At 47.0% G+C, this 22,939-nt stretch overlaps 1 protein-coding gene across 10 annotated transcripts in view; it reads left to right on the top strand.

Annotated features, from left to right (window-relative positions):
- The window catches only part of KCNMA1 (potassium calcium-activated channel subfamily M alpha 1), a 762,160-nt gene that overhangs the window by 223,662 nt on the left and 515,559 nt on the right, over nt 1-22,939 (top strand). For all 10 annotated transcript variants that reach the window (XM_038010350.2, XM_007962879.3, XM_038010343.2 and 7 more), the window contains exon 2: nt 6,482-6,643. In XM_038010350.2, coding sequence (XP_037866278.1) covers nt 6,482-6,643 — 162 coding nt within the window. The remainder of the gene's footprint in view (nt 1-6,481; nt 6,644-22,939) is intronic.

A 22,939-nucleotide genomic window follows, 5' to 3' on the forward strand; every position in this document is an offset into this window, starting at 1 on the left:
GAGGGGCCTGGGATCCCCTCAAGGAAGGCCCAGCCAGCTTCTCACGCCTGACGCAGTCGTCCAGCAGGTGTGGTGCCTGCAGTGATCTTGGTGCCTGGTTCAGCTTGACAGCTTGACAGGTGTCAGGAGTGTGCCTTGGGGTGAGAGAGTCCAATCGGGTGAGAGCAGGTGTGGCAGCAGCTCACACTGTCAGGGAGGGTGTGCCCAGCATGGCAGGTCACCTGTTGAGACTTGGCAATTTGACATTGTGTTGGGGTGCAGGGTGACAACGGGGGCCCTGCCTTGCAAGTTGCAGCTTGGTAGGAATCTGAGTGTTGAGCCCTGCGTTCTGCGAGGCCTCTGGCTTTGTGGCACAGGGACTTCTTTCTCCAGAGCAGCCCTGCTTCCTGCCCAGAACCAGAGGACAGTGACTCCACTTGCCTGCCCTTTGTAAAGCATTGCTTTCAGAAAGGCCGTGCTCTATTACCAGATTAGGGCTTCTGCAAGAATCAGGCAGAGTGACAAGGCAGGACTCATCCCTGTTCATAGAAGAGAATATGGAGGGTTTGAGGAATGACATGATGTGCTGGAGGCCACCTAGAAAAGCTGGACTTGGTCTAGAGTATCTTTTGATTTTCATAGCTCTTCCTGCCACACCACAGACCTGAAAGTCCCAGTATACTGGGTCTAATTCAGCAAGGATGAGAGACAGAGACAGACAAATCTGAGCGTCGGGGCTGTGGGGTCCTAGGATTAGCACAAGCTTGCTCTCCTGTGCTAGACCAGAGCAGCTGTCATGACTGGGGAAGGCTGGGCCATTTGAAGGCAAGCAGGATTGGTCCTTGTCGTGACCCTCACACCTGAACTCAGTACCAGGCCAGGTGGAGCCTTCTGCCAGTCCTAGGAACACCATGAACTCCAGGTTCCAGGCTGGGGCAGAGGCAGCAGACTGACTGTGTCACTTGGGCTAGATTTGGAGCAATTGTCTTATCCCGGAAACAACAAGAGATAAGATAAACAGAGCAGCTGGGGCTTGCTTCCTGGCCCGGTGGCCACCTGGCTGGGCTGGGTGGCCCTGAGCTTGTGGCTTTCCCTCCAGGCCTCAGTTTTCTCATCTGTACACCACATGCGTGGTAGTTGGGTGGCAGTGGGGATCCTCAGGAATTGCTAAGGTCCCTTCTCAAGCTTTGGTCTTTGATCTTGTGATTCAGCGGGAAATGCCCAGACCCAACAGATGAGGTTTGTATCTTGAGCACTAGGTGATGGGGTCTAGTCGGGCCCTTGGCCCCAGGTGACATAGGAAGGGTGAAGCCCTCTGTGGCCATGTCAGCAGAAAGTCATCATGGGGAACACCGCTAAAGGGAATGGGGAGAAGGCATAGAAAGGGGTGAGGGTATAAGGCTGGGCACAACCCTGTGAGAGGTTGCCTGGTAGGGTGGGTGTCGGGAGGGGACTGTGGCCACTCTGCTTGCTGGCATTCCCTGCCTCCTGTGCCTGCACTCTTGCTCTGAATCCCTCCCCACCCTCTGATGTGGGCATTGAGATTAGATGTCACTGTTGCCACTGAGAGGCAGCTGTGGCCTGCTTTACACAAGGCTCTGGTTGGGGGAGAGGGCAGGGTTCGAGGCAGAACAACAGAGTGGCCTCCAGTGCAAGGCTGAACACCTTTCTCAGGGAGTGGCCAAGGGCAGGGGGAGGGCTCCTGCAGGACCTCCTCTTTCTGAGATGGCCTTCCCACCCGATGGCCCCACCTCTCATTTTTCTCCCTGTCTTTCCCTCAATGTTCCTCTCTTTTCCCAAGGCATCTTTTCTTCCATTTCAGAAGATCTGGTGGCCTGTCCTCCTGAAGCTGGGGTAGCTGGAGGCTGCAGCCAGTGGGGTTTCTCTCCCTTAAACACACACACACATGCACACATGCATGTGTGAGCACACGCACTCACACACATGCACACACACGCATGTGTCAGCACACGCATGTGCTCACGCACACATGCACACACAATGTGTGAGCACACACATGCACACACTCACACGCACACACACGTATGTGTGAGCACAAGCACACACACACATGCATACACATGTGTGAGCACACACACATGCACACATACACATGCACACACACACAGTGATTTCCTGACTGACATCAGGCTGCCACTACTCAGAAGTGCTTCCTGCATAAGGACTGGGTCCTCTGCAGTGAGAGGTGGAAGGTTTGGGTGTGGCTGGATATCCCCTTTGCCATTTGGAACAAACCATTTGTTCCGCTGTGAGGCAGTGTCCTGTGGGGACAGGAGCAAGAGCAGAATGCTGGGACTCAGGAGGCAGCCTCTCCCTGGTCCTCAGCCTCCTCATCTTAAAAATGGGAGGTTGATCTAATGGGACTTCAAGTCAGAAGGGATCTGAGATGTCACTTGGTCTAGGGTCCACCCTGTGTGGGAACCCCTGCCCCAGCTGTCCTGGGTGATGGTCACACAGCGCCTACTAGAAGCTCTGCAGGAGTCACAGCACCTTACCTTCTAGGGGCTGCTTGCTCATTGGAGGATAACAGTGTTAGAACCTGCACTCCCTTGTCCTCAATTCTGTGATTATTAAAGGTTCACTCTGGCCAGTGTGCCTCCCAGGGCCACTGGTTGATGAAAGCAGTGCAGTTTCAACGGATTACCCTTAGAGGCCCCAGCCCCATCAGTGGGTGCTTCATCAGGGCAGCCATAACCGCTGTGTGCCCGGGACTGTGCCAAGCTTCAGCTTCCCCACCACCTTAATGAGGCAGCACGTTTGTCCGCATCTTACACGGAGGAGGCTGAGGCTCAAGGGTTGATGGGCCACAGCCATCAGCTTGGAAGTTCTGGAGCAGGTACAAGCCCAGGTGGGCGCTCTGCTTCCAACCTAAGCTCTCAGGCTCTGCGCCTTTTTCTGAGAGATACCAGCTCTTAGTCAACCCTGTCTGTAAAATGGAAATAATTTCACTTGCCTGTTGGATGTATTATAAGGTTTAAGCAAGATAATGCATAGAGAACACTTAATTCTTAGTTGCTGGCACCTAGTTCTGGCTTGTTCAATGGTGGCCAATACTCTTATAGTGGACTCTGCCCCTGCATGTTCCCAGCAAGGCTACTGAACCTTCTCTACTCCTTTTTCTTTGGACCATGGAGTTATAATGCCTGCTCCCCATAAGGGGTGCTTTGGTCAGAGTGAAGTCAGTGGTGGAGAGAGGGGCCTCTTCCTCCAGGCACAAGATCTGTGGCTAGCCTGGTGGCTAGCCTGGCCAGCAGGCATCAGGCTTTAAATAGCTCCCCCATCACTCCTCCCAGTCCTGCTTCCCACACATGGTAATTAAGCTCACAACATCTAGTGAAAGCAAATAATAACAAGGGCATTATCTCCCTTTAGTCTGTGTTTTTCCTTGCCTATCATAAAGTAATTAAAATAATGAATGCCTTGTAAAACAATAGGTAAGAGGGCTGGCGAAATAGCATTATCTGCCACATACCTCTTGTGCTGTGAATTACTGATGCAGTTAACCACTGTGACTGGAGGGCCCCCTGCCTCCCAGCCGTTTTCACGTTGATTTCTCCTCTCCAGGGTCTACCAAGGGGCTGTGGAACTTGGGCCCCCAAGACTGAGAAGCAGGGAACTAGCCTTCCAGGTCCCCACGTGGTGGCCAGGGATCAGTTCAGAAACATCCTGGGAGGCATGACTCAAAAGGAAACATTAGAGCCTCAGATGTGAGGACCATCTCCCTGTCCTCCTCTTTTCCCCACCCCTCCACCAATGTCCGGTATTGAAACAAGCAGGTGGTTCTGTCCTTGGGTGAAGGAAGAGACCAGGAGAGAGCTGGGGGTAAAGATCCGTGTCTCATTTCAGCAGTCACTGAGCCATACCAGGGTGGTCAGGAGCTGTGGTCCCCAAAGTGGGCTCCCAAGGCCAGCAGCATCAGCAGTGCCTGACATCTTGTTTCAAATGTAGATTCTGGGATGGGCCCGGCACACTGTGTTTCAACAAGCCCTCTGGTGTGCTTATGATGCCCGCTCATTTGTGAGAACCATTGCTTTATGGTGTCAGTGGTATGAGATGAAGCAAGGGGTGCTGGGATCATTGCCTGAACCTGTATTTTGTGCTGTTGGGCACTGTTTAATCCTGACAATGCCTGAGGGGCTGGCAGTACTGTCCCCATCTTATGGAGGAGGTTCCACAGCGGTGGGAGAGCTGGATTTTTTCCCTGACTCTACACCTTCAGTTGCCATGGCTGCCCCTGTATCAGGGCCTCCCCCTCCTCCTAAATACCCTCCTGTTCAGAGTCTCACAGGACAGAGGCTCAAGGACCAGGGCAAGACCTAACAGATCCTATCTGAGGCTGGCCTGGGAGGCTTGGGCAGCAGGTCCCACACATGTCAGCCGGCAGCCCCCAAATACATCTGCCCTGTGGCCTCCCCCTCCCAGGTCTTATCTTGGATCATTCTATCTCCGTGGAGCTTAACACATTTGGAAAGAAAATATTAGCATCCAGGGCTGCAGGTCTGGCTTCTCTCTTCCCCAGCTTCCCTGAGCCACAGGCAGCCAGAGGGAGAAAAGGGGGAATTGGGAGCAGCTCCCTGCCTGCCATGGCCAAGTCCCCAAGAGGATGGCTCACCAGTGCACCCTCCCCACCTGCCTCCCGCGTGCCTGACCTCCCTCTGCACCGCCCCCTTTGTCACTGCAGACAAAGCTTTTCACCTTTCACCTCTGTCTTTTGTTCTTCCCCTTATTCCAAATCACAATGATCCCCAGTGTGACTTTGCCTTGGGAATTAATTCCACAGTTTTAAATGATGAACATAATTTGCTGGCATCTTTTTAAACATCTTCATCTGCAGTAATAATTGCAGTGGGTATTTGTGTTGGGGTCCAGTTAAATGTACATTGTTAGATAAATAATGAGTAAGGTTTTAGTATAAGTATGTCTCAGGTAGTATTTGGAATATACTTACACTAAAAAGTTATTTGTTGTTTATCTGAAATTTAAATTTTACTGGGTATCCCGTATTTTATCTGGCAACACTAAACCCAGCCTCTGTAGCCAATGAGGGGCTGATACTCATAGCCCTTTCTAGTCATTCATTCATGGTTATTGAGCCAGCTCTGTGCAAGACACTCTATTAGGCACCAAGGATGTAGCAGTGGGGGAGGCAGACAGTAAGTGAAAGAAGTAAATGAATTATTAAGTATATTAGAGGTTTTAAGTGCTATGGAGAAAAATAAAGCAGAAAAGTGCTATTGGAAAGAAAGTGTTGCAAATTTAAACAGGTGGCCAGGGAAGACTTCCTTGAAAAGGAGATATTTGAGCAAAGACTTAAGGGAGCAGGCCATAAGTCTCTGTGGGAGAAGAGTATTCTAGGCAGAACACTCACTGTGTGCAGAGGTTTACAATTTAGGTCACTATGTGGGGCTCAGTTATCTGATGAGATCAGCCTTGTTTCCTCAAGCACATTTTAAGCCACAAGGGGAATGTATTGTCTCCTGTAACTGAAAGGCTCTGGTGTGGATTTCAGGCACAGCTGGATCCAGGTGTTCAAATGATGACATCAATAGTCTATTACTTTTACTTTTCTCTGCAGTGGCTTCATTCTCAGAGAAGGATGACTTTTCCTATTCTTTCCTGCAAATGTTCCATGCTTGAGTCTTATTGGCTTGACATGGATCATGTGATTATTCATGGCCCAATTGCTGTTGACAGGGAGTAGAAAGGACTCTACTGTTGGAGCCAATGGCAGGCCATCTGTCCCCTTTGAACCACATAGACTGACAGGAAGAGATAATAATTTTCCTAAAGGAAAGTGGGGGTGCTGCTGTGAAAAGGCGCAGAGAGGTTGGGTAGGCAAAGACCACAGGACATCTCCCACACTTTCCTCCTCCCTCCTCAGCATGCCCAAATCTTAGACAGGTTGCCTTTCCTCTTCCTTTGGTATTTTTTTTTTTCCTTTAAAATGGCAGGAGACCAGAACTTTGGGAGGCTGAGGTGGGCGGATCGCTTGAGGTCAGGAGTTCAAGACCAGATTGGCCAACATGGTGAAACCCCATCTCTACTAAAAATACAACAATTAGCTGAGCGTGGTGGTGCTTGCCTGTAATCCCAGCTACTCGGGAGGCTGAGGCATGAGAATTGCTTGCACATGGTGGGTGGAGGTTGCAGAGAGCTGAGATCGTGCCACTGCACTCCAGCTTGGGTGACAGAGTGAGACTTCATCTCAAAAAACAAAATAAAATAAAATAAAATAAAATAGTACCATCCTTCTTTGTTTCACTAAGATATTTTAAGAGGAAATAAAGAAAATATTCTTTTTAAAATAAAGACTTTAAAAAATTCAAAGGCATAATTTATCCCTTTTGCTTTACTCCTGTACCTTTAAGCCAGTTTCCACCTCAGCTGGGGACCCCTTCGGGCTCTGGTTCTTTATGGGCAGGGCATGTTATTTAAATCCAGTTGTTGTCTATGACTCAACTCTTGCTCTCTTTGTTGCCAGGAGGCCCAGAAGATTAACAATGGCTCAAGCCAGGCGGATGGCACTCTCAAACCAGTGGATGAAAAAGAGGAGGCAGTGGCCGCCGAGGTCGGCTGGATGACCTCCGTGAAGGACTGGGCGGGGGTGATGATATCCGCCCAGACACTGACTGGCAGAGTCCTGGTGAGTTTCCACCCACTTCTCACACTAGGAGGCCTTGCTCTCTGGGCCAAGATGGCTTTGCTTATGAGACGTGATGTTCCCCAGGGTCTTCTGCAGGAGGCTGGCTATTGGGAGGTGGGGGTGAGCAGCAAGTGCTCCCGCGTGGTCATGGAGGAGAGGCTGGGTTCCTCCTCGTGCACAGTGGTCTGTAGGGGGATTTGCAGGGAGTGGGATTTGCAGAGGAGAAGGGTTGTTGGGAGGATCTAGCACATTTCCTCTGCTAATAAGCACACACCCACGCACACACACACACCCTCCATCATCTTGGAGAGGAGAAGAGGGTTAAGGAGACATACCAGAAACTTATGGAAGGGTTACAAATGCGGGGATCCCAGGGAGTGCTGAGTGAGTGTGTGTGTGTGTTTGGTGGCCTTCAGGGGATGTTCTTCTTGTCCTGTGGTAGCCCGTAGGGACCCCCTCTTGGAGCAGTTTCCTAATTTTCTGCAGTATGTGAGCTGGGCCCTGTGCACGGTGGAAATCAGTCATCCTGATGGTGGATGCATCAGCAGCCCACCTGAGGCTGCCTGGCCCTTGTACCTGGAGCTCACTTGTGTGCCCTTTTCTGATGAAGTTGTCTCCTAGGCCCACCTGCAACCAGGGCTGATTCTGCCCCTTCTCTGTGCAAATCCAATGTCTCTCTGATCTGCTTATATGAAGCTTGGCTTCACTATCCGACCTCATGAGCCCTTGGTTTTTGTCAAGGATCATTACTGGGACAGGCTTATAGTGACCAACCATCCCAGTTTGTCTGAGACTGAGGGGTACATGAGACATGAGTCTTTCAGTGCAAAAACTGGGACATCCTGGGCAAACAGGGATGAATTGGTCACCATAGCCAGGCCCATGCTTTGGGAAAGCCCTGCCCTACGGCTTTCTTTCTTGGGTCTGCTCTGGGTCAGGAGTTTCCCTGAGAAGAATGTTGCATTTGGAGTGATTTCTCATTGTGATTCTGGAAGCTGCTTTGTTTGGGCCACCTGTCCTGGCTTGAAGCTAGGGCTCAGTCAAGAGTCATTTGGTTCATAGATGGAAGAAGTAGGGATATCCTGAGACCTGAGTGGCTCAAAGACCAGGCAGGGACACTGGAAAATAGTCATTATCTCTGAGTCTCACAGCAAAAACTCAGTGACGAGGTGATTGTAGATGGAGGGAGGTGGTGAGAATTTCACTTCTCAGAATGCTTCTTGGGGAGAACTCAGTGTTATGTCTGGGATCAATATCACATACTCTTTTGCGGGAAGGAGTGAGAGAATGAACGTGGTGCTTGAGTAATGAAAGGTGCTGGCCACACAGCCTTCAAGAAGGACAGGTTCTGTTCACCGAGGGATCTGCTGTGAGCTGTGTGCTGAAGAGTCTGGATATGAAACCATGGCTGATGTCAATTGATGGCAAAATGGAAAGAGGGGACATTTAAAGTTGGAGTTTTGGAGGAGGAGAGAGAAACTGGTGAGGTCAGTGGCTGCTTGGAGGAAGGCAGAGAGGGAGACAATTCAGTCTGGTGTGACCCAGGAGGGACAGTGTCTAGTGGGGACTTGGAGGGGCCTTGCTGTTGGCTGCGCTGTGTGACAGCACCTCTATCTCTCCTCCTGCCTCTTCAGTGAAGTCTCCATTGCTCTTTCATGCTTAAAGAGGAGTGGATTCTGCATTGGAAACTTAGAGAGGTTGAATTCTGAGTCTGGGTATTCATGGGGACAAAATGGAGGTAGTGTATTCTATATGTATGGTGGTGATAGTGAATGGGGAGCAGTAGACAGTTTGGTTGCATAAATGTGACACTTGTTCCTTCCATGTGGCCATTATAGACAGGTTTAATTTTCTTCATCATCATTGCCAAGAGTTACTGAACACTAATTCTGGGCCAAGCGTATTTGTTTTAGCTCTGGAGAAAACAAGGAAGGATTCTGATTCTATTGCACCCTGTATGGACATTATCGAAGGGTTGCATGGAGGATAAGTGCTATGAGTACAAACATGGTGTGCACATGTGGGGTGTGGGGAGGGGCTGTAGGGGAAAGTAGGGCTGGTCAGAAAAGCCTTCATAGGGAGGAAAGCCTTTGAACTAAAACTCCCATTTCAAGATGAACTGCTTTATGGTGGGAAGATATCAAAAATAAAAACATATCCAAACTTAAACACAAGAAAATGACCACTAGGTGGGCTGGAATTTGTGAAGAATGCCTAATAAGACAGAATGCATTTGCAGTGAGCTTTTAAGTGTGAGTTAGGATCTTGAGAATCAAAGGAGAGGAAAGCCCTCAAAGTGAGGAGCAGAAAAAGCAGAGAAGGAGCCTGGTGCTCTGGGGAATAGGGGGTGCAGACCCCAAAGTCTGGGGAAGTGTCCTGGAGACAGCCTGGTAGGGCTTTAAAGGCCATGCTATAGAATTTTTGGGCCAGGCGCAGTGGCTCATGGCTGTAATCCCAGCACTTTGAGAGGCTGAGGTGGGTGGATCACGAGGTCAGGAGATCAAGACCATCCTGGCTAACATGGTGAACCCCTGTCTCTACTAAAATACAAAAAATTAGCTGGGCGTGGTGGCGAGTGCCTGTAGTCCCAGCTACTCAGGAGGCTGAGGCAGGAGAATGGTGCGGACCCAGAAGGAGGAGCTTGCAGTGAGCCAAGATCACGCCACTGTACTCCAGCCTAGGCGACAGAGCGAGACTCCATCTCAAAAAAAAGAAAAAAAAAAAAGAAAAGGCATTTTTGAAGTTTGTAGAACAAGGAGATTTTGAGGCAGGGGTATTGTGCAGAGAGAGCTGGGGGACAAGTGGAGACTGAATGGGTGAGGCTGGAGCTTGGAGGCTATAGGACAAGTTAGGGCAGCGAGCTACTGCTTTAGTGATGGCAAGGGAGCAGATTCCTGCTGTGGTCCTGGTGAGGCACGGTCTGCACTGACACCAAGCAGAAGATGCAGGTAGTCCATGCGGGTGATATCGTGGAAGTGGAACTCACTGGGCCAAGCACACCCAGTGGCCACCTTGATACTCTCCTGGCAATCACACTGTTGAACGCCTCTTGTGAGCCAGGCACTGTCCTAGCCTTATATGTTATGATCAGTTTGTAGGGGAAGGACGATGTCGTATTTTTTCCATATCTCCTTATTGCTGTTGTATGGCAGGGGCTCATTACAAGAAAACAGGCCAATCTTATTGGTGAATTCATTTCCGTTTTACAGTTGAGAAAATCAAGATAGAGCAAGGGCAATTATTTGTCTAAAAACATTCAGCTTTGAGTGACAGAGCCAGGCTAGTACCTGCCAGCTCCCTGTCTCCCAGTCTGGTGCTCCTTTTGTGTCATTCCTTCCCAGTCGAAGATAATGCCTTTTCTTTTCTAAGCCACTGCCAGCTGTCACTTTGGCTGTGACATTTTGACATTACTGTCTTTTAGCCAATTTGGTCCTGAGGATGCTTGGCCTGCTTGTTTTAACATTTGCATGTAGAAGCATGGTCCACTCAGGCCTCTCTGCCTGAGCCTGCCCAAGGTGCCAGCTGCTCTCTGAAGGTCTCCTTGGAGAAAATCCTGCCCAGGCTGCTGGGGCCATGCAGAGCAAGTGGGACCCGCTGCACAGAGAGCAGGCATCTCAGAGCTCCAGGCGGTATCCTGAGAATAGGCCTGCCCTTTAGGAGCAGGCAGGTCCCTGCATTGAACAAAGAACAGATTTCACAATTAAGTACTGGCGGGCAAGAGAAAGCAGTACTGCCTGTTCAGAACCCAAAGCTGTGTTTGCCTTGAGCCGTCCAAATGTTTATCTCTGCAACAATGGGACCAAAGCAAGACCAGACAGCTGGCTATTCAGTTTCCCTTTTCAATTTTTAATTTGTTTTCCTTGATGCATGCTCAGGAGCTTGGCCTCCTCCTCTGGGCCGCTATCTCACCTGTCTAATTGTCACAGGTGAGAATCTCGAAGCTGGAACATCATGAATAAGATCCAGCTGGGGAAGAATTTGCCAATACAACCTCAGAATATCTGTAGGATCTCCCAGACGAGCACATCCGTTATTCGCTAAGTGTTTACTGCTCATCTGTACCTGGCACTGTTCGAGGCACTGGGCATAAAGCAGTGAGCAACAGAGATCCAGGTGTAAATTATTTATATTGATAAACTAGCTATAAGGATGCAGTGCTCAGTTTGAGAAATGACAAATGATAATTGCCATTCACCAGTGCTTTTTATAGTCAACGCCTGGAGCCTGATTATCCACATGATAAAAATTCCTTGACCCCAAGGCTCCAGATCTCAGAATAGCCTGTCTTTGCCTCCTCTCTCACCCTGGCACCTAGGCTCAACTGGTCAAAAACAGCAGGACTGGACAGAGCCTTCTCTTGGAGCGCATGGCTGAGGGCTTCTACATTAAAGTCAATGCCAGGCTGTCAAGGGTACTGCTTCCTTTAGTTTTTTCTTAATGAAACAAATGTTTATTTTCTGATTATAAAAGTCATATATGTTTGCTTTTTTAAAAAAAATTTGAAACATACCGGAAGAAGTGCTGATAAATTCCACTGTGGGATTTGGAATTGGCTCATGTGGAGGGGAATTTGGATATAGCAGTCAATGTCGTTAGGATTTCTCTCAACCATTTGGGTGTCGTTGAGGACTTTGTTCACTGCATCTCACGTTACCCGCTTTATGCACAGACTCATGGGATAAATAGTATTTTGCTCCAGAGATGGTTGTGGTTTTCCTGGTGAACATCCAATGAACATGCTAAATCGAGAAAGGGATCATGTCTCTCAGTGGTGGCTGCTCAGAGCCAAGTCAGTGGCTTATGGAAAATACAGAGCGGCTCAGGTTTGCGCTCTGTGTGTTTGCACCCCTGCCCTGGCTTGTCTTCGTCATCTCTCTTCTCATTTTCCCTTTGCCCTACTTTTCTTACTCCTATTTGAAATTTACATGTATGCAGTTATGTCAGGTACATACATTTTTGTCAGGTAAATTAAATCCTTCTAAGAATAAGGTGGTTTCTAAATAAAGAGGGCAAGAAACATGGAGTAGGCTTTAGTATAGTTTGGTTGTACTGTATAGAATCATAAGCCAAAATCAATAGGGATAGTCAAGTTCAGGGTTGGTAAGTTTTTCTGTAAAAGGCCAAATAGTAAATATTCTAGGCTTGCAGACCATGTGGCCTCCACGACTCAACTCTGCCTCAGTAGTTTGAAAGCAGCCACAAACAGCTTTGGTGTGACTTTGTTCCAGTAAAACTTTCTTTATAGAATGGGAGAAAATATTTGTAAACAATGCATTCAACAAGGGCCTGATGTCCAGAATTCACGAGGAACTTAAAAAACTCAACAACAAAAATCACCAAATAACATTTAAAAGTGGGCAAAAGATATGAATAGTCATTTTTCAAAAGAAGACATACAAATGGCCAACAAGCGTATGAAAAAAATACTCAACATCTCTAATCATCAGAGACATGCAAATTAAAACCACAATTAGATATCATCTCACCCCGGCCAGAATGGCTATTATTAAAAAGACAAAAAATAACAGATGTTGGTGAGGATGTGGAGAAAAGGGATCACTTACATGGAAATGTAAATTAATACAACCTCTATGAAAAAGAGTACAGAAATTTCTCAAAGAACTAAAAACAGAACTTCCATTTGATCCAGCATTTCCACTAATTGGTACCTACCCACAGGAAAATAAATCATTATATAAAAAAGATACCTGAACTCCTGTGTTTATCACAACACTACTCACAATAGCAAAGCTATGGAATCAACCTAAGGGTCTATCAATGGATGATTAAATAAAGAAAACATTTGTGTGTGTGTATATATGTATACACACACATACATATATATACACACACATGCATATATCACATTATATATAAAACATTTATATATACACAAACTTACACAATAAAATACTATTCGGCCATAAAAAAAGAATGAAATCATGTCTTTTGCAGCAACATGGATTGAACTAGAGACCATTATCTTAAGTGGAACAACTCAGAAACAAAGTCAAATACCACATGTTCTCATGAATAAGTGGGAGCTAAATAGTGTGTACACATGGACAGAGAGTGGAATAGTAGTCAAAGGAGACTCAGAATGGTGGAAGGGTGGCAGGTGGCGGTGAGTGATGAGAAATTATTTAATGGATGCAATGCACACTGTTTGGATGATGGTTACACTAAAGCCCAGACTTCACCACTGTGCAAAATATCCATGTAACAAAACTGCACTTGTACCCCTTACATATATACAAATAAACTGTATTTATAGAAATAGAGGGTAGAAAGAACAGTTGACTAGAAGGAATAAGTTCCAGCATATGATAGTACAATAGGAAGATTATAGTTAACAGTAATTTACTGTACATCTCAAAATAGTAAGAAAAGAATTAGAATGTTTCCAACACAAAGATAAATGTTTGAGGTGATGGTTGTCTGTTACCCTGATCTAATCGTTATACAAAATATCACATGCACCCCCCTAAAATATGTACACTATTATATGTCAATACAACGTTTTAAAAAAAGAAACAGGTGGTGGGCCAGATTTGTTTCACACACCATAGTTTGCTGACTCAGTCTAATTTATCCCCTTGTTTTATACATAAAGAAATTGAAAGGCTGGGGCTGGAGGCGAAGAGATTCTCTAAGGTCGAGTAGCAAGAGTGTCATACTCTTTGTAAGGGGGAGCGTTACAGACTCAGTGATAAACACACAAAGGTAAATACAGGCACATGCACATACTCTCACTATCCACATCATCACTTAGTTTCTGCATGTTCGTATTCATTTCCATGTTGATCTCACAGCAACTGTCTCCCTAGGGAAACTATGTTCTGTGGCCAAGGACAGCCTCACCTCAACGTGGGAGCGACATCTACACTGCCTGGACTTTACCTCAACCCCCTGACAGATTCAATGTTTTGTGTGTCTCTTCAAAGACTGGTCTTGCCAAAATAGCTACCAGCTCCTGAGCAAAGCTAGAGAGAGCCCTTAGAATTACTCTTTGTAGTTACTTTCCCCATATTCCTATGCTGTTACATTTGTGTATTGCTCTAGGAAGCTTACACAGCTAATTCTATGAACTGAAAGTATATACTACTTGCTTGAATGTATACAGGATGATTTATTGATATAAGAAGAAGGAAAAATATTTATCCCCCTAAATATGTTGCATGTGTGGCATTTTACATTAACGTTGTATACATAGCCTGAACCATTTCATCTTTGTCTCCAATGACCTGAAAGAAAATATGTGTCAAATACGCCTTTCAAATAGGAATAATCCTATTGGTTTAATAGAGTTAAATAGATGTACGTTCACTGGGGTGCTGTTTGCACATGAAATTAGACTAGTTGAACCCAGTGGGAGTACACATGGGCACACACATAATCAAATATATCACATTCATTGCATTCACTACTGTTAGGTGCCCTATGGAGCTTGTGACATTTCCCATCAGTATCCTCTACTTTTCTTTCTCAGTGGTGCCTGGTGGCAAATTCACTCTCTCTCTCTCTCTCTCTCTCTCTCTCCCCCCGCCCCCAGCTTTTATTACATTTTCAGCAAATCTATGTAAAATTCTTACATCATTGGCCAATTCCTTGTGTAAGAGAAAGACTAGAGGTTTCACAGGGCTGTACTTTTAGTAAGAATGCCCCATAGTGAATAGGTATGTCCTTCTCTCTGCTATTGGGAATCAGTTGGAGTTTTATTTGCATTGTTTTAACACTCCTAAGGGAGGCTTCTGTTTAAAGGAACCATATGATAATTTCCTTCCAGGACTTAATAATGGTTCTGTGTTTCATCCCGTGCTTAGATACCAAAATCACATTATGGGTATCAGTCAAAAAGTCAAAGAAGATACCTTCTCTTTTTATTATTAAATATGAAATTTTGTCTTCATCCAATGAAAGATACACTAGATTTGCACTAGATTTGTTATTTGTGACTCAACATCATTTATCCAGATGGGAAAACATGAGTCAGAGAAGTAATTGAATTGAGCAGTCTCTCCTGACAGGTAGTGAGCTGCCTGTTACTAGAAATATTCAAAGAGCAGCAGGATTGCATTTCATGGTGCTGTTGCTGACAGTTGGTTAGACTTTATCCTCATTGCTTTAATTAGGTTCCATAGAACACTAGACCGACGAATTGTTCCCGGATAAAAATGGTTCCCTGGGAACTTGGACAGACTTCATTTCTCATCCCCCTCCTTGAGATTGCCAATGCATATCAGCATATAAATACTTACAGAAGTCCTGCAGTCAGAAAGCGGAAAGGCTCTGTTTTGCCCAGCATTTCCCATTTTCATTTTGCTGTGGAATCCTTTCCCCATGTAATACCTGTGGGCATCACATAGCACTCACTTTGGGAAACATTTAATTAGCCCAGGGATCAGTTAGTTATAGCCTGTGGACAGTCTGGCTCACTGCCTCTTTTGTGTGGTTCATAAGCTAAGAATGGTTTTTACATTTTTAAATTTTTTTTTTTTAGAGACAAGGTTTCACTTGATTGCTCAGGCTGGAGTGTATTGGTGCAGTCATAGCTCCCTGCAGCCTCAAACTCTTGGGCTCAGGTGATCCTTCTGCCTCAGCCTCCCTGAGTAGCTGGGATTATAGATGCATGCCACCATGACCTGCTATGTTTTTTAAAATTTTTTGTACTGATGGGGTTCTGTTGTGTTGCCTAGGCTGGTCTTGAACCCCTGGGCCCAGGCGATCCTCTCACCTTGACCTCCCAAAGTGCTGGGATTTACAGATGTGAGCCACCTTACCTCGCCTTAATGGTTATTTTTTAAAAATCAAAATAAGTATATTTTGTGACATGTGAAACTATATCAAATTCAAATTTCAGTGTCCATAAACAAAGTTTCATTGGAATACAGCCATGCTCACTCATTTACGTATCGTCTGTGGCTGCTTCCATAACAAGCTACAAAGGCAGAGTTGAGTAGTATCCGGAGTCCAAAACACCCACCAGCCTAAAATAATTGCCATCTGTGCCTGTAAAGAAACAATTGCCACTCCCTGTATGCCTGTCAATATTCTTCTTTAAGTGGCCTACAGGACTTGCTCCATAAGTTACCTATGGCATAGGTAATAGATAAGATGTAACATCTGTCCCCTTCTCATGGGGACATTCACTTCCCCAAGCTCAACTAAGCACTGCATTAGAGATGGAGAGGCCAGAGCCAGGTGGGTCCCCAAGTTCCATAGCAGATTCCCAGCTGGGGTGAACATAGGGATTTCCAGTTTGCAAGGTCAGGAGAATGTGTCAGAGAATTTTGTAGCAACATCATTCCTTGAGTCTCTCCATCCACCTGCCCACTGCTTCAGCAGCCCCCACACCCCAGGCCCTTCTGGCAGCTCCGAGTCTAAGCCTTACCCCCAAGAGGACCCCTGATCAGGGTCTGTAGGCCAGGCACCTCAGCTCGCAGCAGCTGCTGGTCTGTAGGCCTTGTGCCATGTGCTGGGCTCTCCGGCACGCCCTGTAAAGAGCAGTTGTTAACTTTACTAGCTGGTGTGTTGGCTCCTCTGCCCTCCCCAGGGCTGCTGTGAAAATGAAGGAGAGTTTCAGAAATCAACCCTCAGCTGGCTCCGGAGTGAGGAAGAGCCTCCTGGTCCAGGGACAGCCCACTTGATCCTGGCCACTCATCTCTGGCTCCCAGGCCCTCTGGGCTCTGATGGCAAGTGCTGGCATGCCTGTTTTCCCTCTCCTCTGAAGTTTCTAGGTGCATGTGGGTGCCTGCTTTGGCCTTCCATCCCATTGTCTGTCTATCCATCCGTCTATGTCCATTCATCCACCTGTGCGATCCACCGACATTGATTGGTGTTCCCTAGTATACAGAACTGAGCGTAGCACAGGTCAGTGGGGGCCTGGTAAGAAAGCAGAGCACTTGCAGCCTCTGTGCAGTCAGCAGCCAGGATGGCCTCCCTCTACCGGTCCTGCCTTGTCTCCGTCCTCTCTGCTTCGGTCTCTTTTGGGGCCTGGGAGTGAGGAGCCCTGCCCCTTTGTCAGTGCATCGTGATCTGAACTAGAGCTCCTACTCCTTTTTGATCTCCGTCTGGCTGCTTGTGTCTCATTCTCACTTGATTGGAACCAACAAGGAGGATAGGTGGAGCCCACAGCAGCCTCAAAACTCACTCCAGCTCTTGCATTGCCTCTCTCCCTGGGACACCCATCTTGGGAAGGAGCTTCTGTGTGTGGTGCAGCTGGGCAGTTGGAAGCCCAGCCTCTGCAGACTCCTGACTCCCAGCTCCGTCTATCTCAGGGGCTTGGCTTTTACCCTGGGCGAGTTGCTTCATTGTCTCATACCTCAGTTTCCTCATCTGCAAAATGGGGACAATAATAGTCCCTGCCTCTTAATGAGTTAATGCATGTACAATGTTTAGAACAGTGCCTCTGACATGGTTAGTGCTTGATAAGCATGGTTATTATTATTTTTGTTATTGTGTGTATGAGCCCGGTCACCATGTCATGGAGGAAATGGGCTGGTATGGAGGCAGACGGGTCAGGGGGTGGAGAACAAATCCTTTTCTGGAGCATGGGTAGAGCAGCCCTCAAGCCTCCCCAAACCCAGACACCTTCCAAGAGTGCTGAGCAGCTCTGGGCAGGGCCATCTGAAAGGCTCTGAATGCGCCAGGCAAACCCTGGTTTGGGTCCATCCAGATGATGATGTTTGCTCCATGCACACAATTAATTCAGGCTTGTCCAGGCTGCGTCCTCTTCGCAGCTAGCTTATGCCAGCCTGACTCACCATTGTCAAGTTGGCCAGGAAAGTCTCACTTCATATAGCCTCCCTGAGCTGACTGGAGACTAGAGAACAGGCTGGGCTCTCCCCGGAGCTGTACGTTGTGGCGCGTGTGTAACAGGAAATGCCTTGGCAGGATGAGAGATGAGTCTGATGGAAAAAGGGTCAAGTGCACTTACTGTGGACTCTGTGTCCACTTCTTTCTGGGGGTGGGGCGAGGCTGACAGGGCAGGGACAGGCTGGTTTTGGAGGGCACATCTGCACCAGTATTTGGGGAGGTGTGTTTGATGTACATTTTGGCATGTAGTGACCACACATTCATTGAAAGGGATGGGAAAGTGTGTGAGGTCACCAGAAGATAAAGACCCAGATTCTACTGCACATGTGAGGCAGCTCCTCTGAGCTGTTCCTCCATGTCTTCATCCATTCCTTCAAACATTCTGGAGCACCTGCTCGGGGTCAGATACTGTTCAATGTGCTGGACACATGTTGGTTCATTCAGCAAAAGTTGCAAAGTGCAGTCATCCAAAGTGTTGAAGGTAGAAATGTTACTCTTGCATTTTCTAGAATGATTTGGGGTGGGAAGGTTTCTGAAGTAGGGTTTAGTGATAAGTCAGAGCCTGTGACCCATCTGTCAGTCCCTTGGACAGGCCTGGGAGCTCAAACATTCTAGTCCTGATTGCACATCCTGTGCAGTTCTGCAGCTGAATCCCAGGGGCCTGGGTGAATATATGAGTAGTGGTTTCCCTCCCTCCCTCCCTTCCTTCCTTCCTCCCTTCCTCCCCACTGCACCTCTCCTGCCTACCCTACTCCCCTCTCCTCCCTCCATCCTTCCCTCCCTGCCTCCCTCCCTGCCTCCCTCCCTGCCTCCCTCCCTTCCTTCCTTCCTTCCTTCCTTCCCTCCTTCCTTCCTTCCTTCCTTGCCTCATTCCATTCCTTCCTCCCTCCCAACCCATAAAAGCTGGCGCCCCCTGGAGGCTACTGAGTTGGGCTGGGAGACTTTCCTTACCCAGCTTTTCCCCCAAAGCCTTCAGAGGGTGCTGATGGCTTAGCAGTTCGTTTTTGTCAGAAAAATATCCTTAGAGCCTCCGTTTCAGCTGCGAGAAAGTTTGTTTAGCAGGGAGACTCAAAAATAGAGATGATGATGACAAAGTCATCAGCCTTTGTTGTTGCAGGGGAGCGCATGCTTGGAAAGTCACACTCGGGACCACACGCAAGCTGATGCTTCCAAGTTTAGTTTACGAGGCTATGTTTAGGAGGAGGCAGACTGACTCGTGCCTACGGGCCCCAAACAGTCCAATTTGGTGCACTAGAAGCCTCATTTTTAGACTCTGGGTCCAGAGTGAGACTTTTTCCAGAAAAAAAAAAAAAAAAAAAAAAAAAACTACTTCGGGGAAATGACAACAACAGAAAGCCACCATTTGCCCTAAAATTTTTATTGTAAAAACTATTCTCTCCTGTTTGAGTAGTGAGGGATCTAGGACACGACAGTGGCTTTTCTGCCTTTCTTAAGGAATTAGGGCACGTGGAAACTCAATTAAATGTACCCAAGCCTCTTAAACACCAAAGCTATCTTTTTGCTCATCCAGTTAATTTTAGTTCATGAAATTGGCCTTGTGCTGACATGTTGGAGACAGAGTGAGGGTGGGAAGCCAGGGGCCTCTGTGAGTGGAAGCTTGCTTCTCTATTCACAAGCCTTCAAGGGCACACATTCTTTCCTGGGGCATCAAGGGGGACCATTAAACCTGTTTGTGCCACAGTGCCTGGGAGAGCAAACTTCTTGGCCTTCCTTGTTTACTGGAGGTTGGTTTATTCGGAAGGTAGATGGACTGGGCATATTGGTTACCCTGGCAGGAGCACCCCAGGATTCAGTAGGTTAATGAGAAGGATCGAGAAACCATCACCTTCCTAGAACTGTTCCCAAACTTTTAGCAAACAGGCTGAATTTTGACGTTTTTCCCATTTTTCTTTTTAATCCTCTCTCCCCGTACCTTTTGTGGCTTTTGGTAAAATGGCTGACCTAAGGGAAACGGGACAGTTCATTGAAAAGGAGAGTGAAAGTAAAGACCCCTTTCCCACACCACCTTTCCTCAGATGCAGCCTTTGCTTACACTAAAAATAGCTTGAAACAGAGGCTGAATCACAAAAAAGGTCACATTTCAGGGGACAGAGGCTGCCAGCTCCCTGGTTGTTGCAGAACTCTGTTGGGTTTGTTAGTGTCTGAGCCCCAACTTGCCCAGGAAGGCGTGGGGTTTGGAAGTGTACTGGGAGAGGTTCAGAACATTCTTTTTGTTTCTAGAGCAAGAGCCTGGTTGTGTCTGCCTTGGTTGGAGAGTCTGTCCAGAGCTAATTATATCAGCAGGCACTCAGAGAGCACTCTGCCTGGTGTTATGCCTCAGGGGTGGAAAATAACTTCCGGCAAAGGGAAAGAGTTGTTTTCAGGAGCCGCTTAATCCCAGAGGCACTTGTGTGGGCTCCCGGGGAAGCTGCCATGAGGTTATTGTTTGCCTCTGAACCATGAGGTGGGCAACTTGACTTCTTGGCCACCTCAGATGTATCCAGGAAAAAGCTCAGATCATCAGAAAGAGAGAAAAGAGTTTACTCACCTTGGTCTATGCTGTGTGTCTCTCTGGCCCTTGGGGATTCATGACAGTGTTTGAGATCAATTCTAGATATGAGAGAAGAGAGGCAAGTCACTTACTTTTATCTGAGGAGCTGCAATCCGTAGAAACCTGGATACTAACCCTGGCTCTGCCATCACCTTTCTGGTTGACTTTGGACAAGTCAATTCCCTCTCCAAGGCCTCAGCATCTCCATGAATAAAGAGAAGGGGTCACAGTAGTTTTTCAGTAGTTTGCTCCCTTGTAGCCCAAAATGTCTTTATGTTTTCTTATCCACTTCACTGTCCTTCATCAGCAAAGGCCACAAGGGTTAGCCTCACATCTACCATGCACTTGGCCCTGTGCTAGGCACCAGGAGAACTGCAAAAGGAGAGAGAATGTACTTTTCTTAGCTACCAGAGTGATTGGAGTGAAGCAGAGTTCATCAAGGGGTGTTTCTGCATGGCTCTCCCCTGGTTCTGCCTCCATTTGAAGTAAAATCTCAAACTCTGTCCCTGGCTTACAAGGCCCCGTAAGATATGGTGACTGCTTCTGACACACCTCCAGTGATTCTTTTCCTTCTTCACTCCTTGCTAGAGAAGAAGCAAAGCCTGTAGATAGAAGCATGTAGATGGGCCTGAGGCGCTGGACAGGGGGAAGGATGCCATGGGAGTAGGGGTCCATATTCCAAAGGGCCAGCTCAGTGAGGAGGAGTTGGCTTCTTTTGAATCATTTCAGTCGTGGAGCCCTCTTTTGGAATCCTCCTTAGTTGGAAGCCTCTAAGGGGATCTTGTTCCTAGTTGGTATCAAACATGGTAACCCCACTAGCCCCAAATTTGACTGGAAGAGCCTCCTTTCCAATGGCGTATCCTCTGCTTGAGGAGCTCTTGGGTGAGATAACAGCCCCTGTCCTTTGCTTTTTGTATTGCTTTTGACTGAACTGCTGCAAATCATGGGGTCCCTGAAAGTCCATCCCTCCTCCAGAGGTAGTAACGCCTCCATCTCTGTGCACCTGAAAACAATAAAAGGCATGTTTATTTAAAATAATGACTGCCAGAGGCACCCAGGAGGGGCTGGGGATCGAGGAAACATTACTGTGGCCAAAGTCATTTTTTATTTCTGGAGCAAGGTAGCAGACTCAGGGTGGTGGCAGGAGCTGCCAGGCTAGCCCCCAAATTTATAGCAAGGGTGTTAAATACTGTGGGTGATCAGTGGAGTTGACATTGCAGAAATTCCCCAAATGAGAATTCCTTATAAGTTAACTTTTAGATGAACTTTAAAAACCAGGGACAACAGACCCTCTATGGGCTATTTCAAGTGTTTCCAATTTTATTAACCTGATTTAAGCAAAGACATTCCCTCCCTGGATGCTAAATGAGAAAAATCACTATTTCTCTGCCCTTGTGCCTAGTCTGCAAACCAGTGGGTTTATCTGGTTGTTTTCTCCAGAGCTGGAGCACCGCAGTCGTTTCCATAGCACTCCGGCCCAGAGGGAGTTGTGTGTTGGGGGCTCAGTGTTGTCTTACAGAACAAACCTTGTAAAGGCAATTTGGCAAGCCACCCTTCCAGCACCAAGAGATACAATTCCTCTTCCCGGGGCTGAGATGGAGAGATACAGATAGAGAGAACAGAAATAAATAAGTAACCAGTTTCTCTTTCATATAACTCTCAGAAACAGCCTCTGGTGCTAATTATTTCTGCTGTGGATTTTGTCAGACTCTGAATCCCAATCCTTTTGCCATAGGTGGTATATTTTAGAGATGCAAAATGATATAAAAGAAATCCACTTTCCTGAAGATAATTTTGTGTACATTAAACAGACACATTAAGCCATTTACAAGAGAGCTGTTTGTTCTCAGGGATCTGGAGGAAATCTGAATTTCTAATTCTGGGCTCTTTAATAATTTTCAAAAGAACTGAGGCTAATGATTAAACGTCTTTGAACTTCCCCAGGCTGTCTTCTATCTCATGATCTCAAAGCATTTGAAAAGGAATAGAATTCTTTACCTTGATGAAATCCATAGGAGAGTGGAGGAGACACCAGCCCCACCAGGAGCTTTGTGGCAGAATGGGGGAACTTAAGGTAAAGAGGCTCAAGAAAAGTGCACAAGGTCACTTTCAGTGCTTCAGATGTGGAGTTGAGTGAAGAGCCTTCATACCAGTTTTTATTTCACAGCCTTGGCTGCTAAGACTTGGAAAGAAGGCCAAAGAGAAAAGAAAACCTAGGTAGGACTTAGTTAAGGATGTCTACAATGAGATTACACATGACATGCGACCTTATCTGGCTCTAGTGTTTAAGGATTAGAAGAGATCAAGTCTAGCAATGGTGCACTTTCATCATCTTTCATCAACTTTCATCTTCTGGGTTCATTCTGATTGATCAGTAGCAGCTACAGAGAATATTTGGCCAAAGATTCAAGGTTCAGCAGCAAAGAGTCATCATGGCTATGCTCTAAAGAATTCCGAGGGCTGGGTGCGGTGGCTCATGTCTGTAATCCCAGCACTTTGGGAGGCCAAGGCAGGTAGATCACTTGAGGTCAGGAGTTTAAGACCAGCCTGGCCAACATGCTAAAACCCTGTCTCTACTAAAAATATAAAAATTAGCTGGTCATGCTGGCAGGCACCTGTAGTCCCAGCTACTTGGGAGGCTGAGGCAGGAGAATCGCTTGAACCTGGGAGTCAGAGGTTGCAGTGAGCCGAGATTGTGCTACTGGACTCCAACCTGGGTGACAGAGCAAGATTTCATCTAAAAATAAAATAAAATAAAGAATTTCGTGATTGATTAATGATGCCTGCCATGAATGGCAGCTTGGAGGGTGGTAGTACTAGTGTTATTTGTGCCTTAGCTACCTGTTCTAAGTCACATTCCCTAAAGTTTACATTATGTGTGATTAAAGTGGGGCTTGTCCAAGGTCATTTGGTCAGTTTCAGGCATGTCT

The sequence above is a fragment of the Chlorocebus sabaeus genome, chromosome 9 (genome assembly GCF_047675955.1).
Source record: "Chlorocebus sabaeus isolate Y175 chromosome 9, mChlSab1.0.hap1, whole genome shotgun sequence".
Classification (NCBI taxonomy): Eukaryota; Metazoa; Chordata; class Mammalia; order Primates; family Cercopithecidae; genus Chlorocebus; species Chlorocebus sabaeus.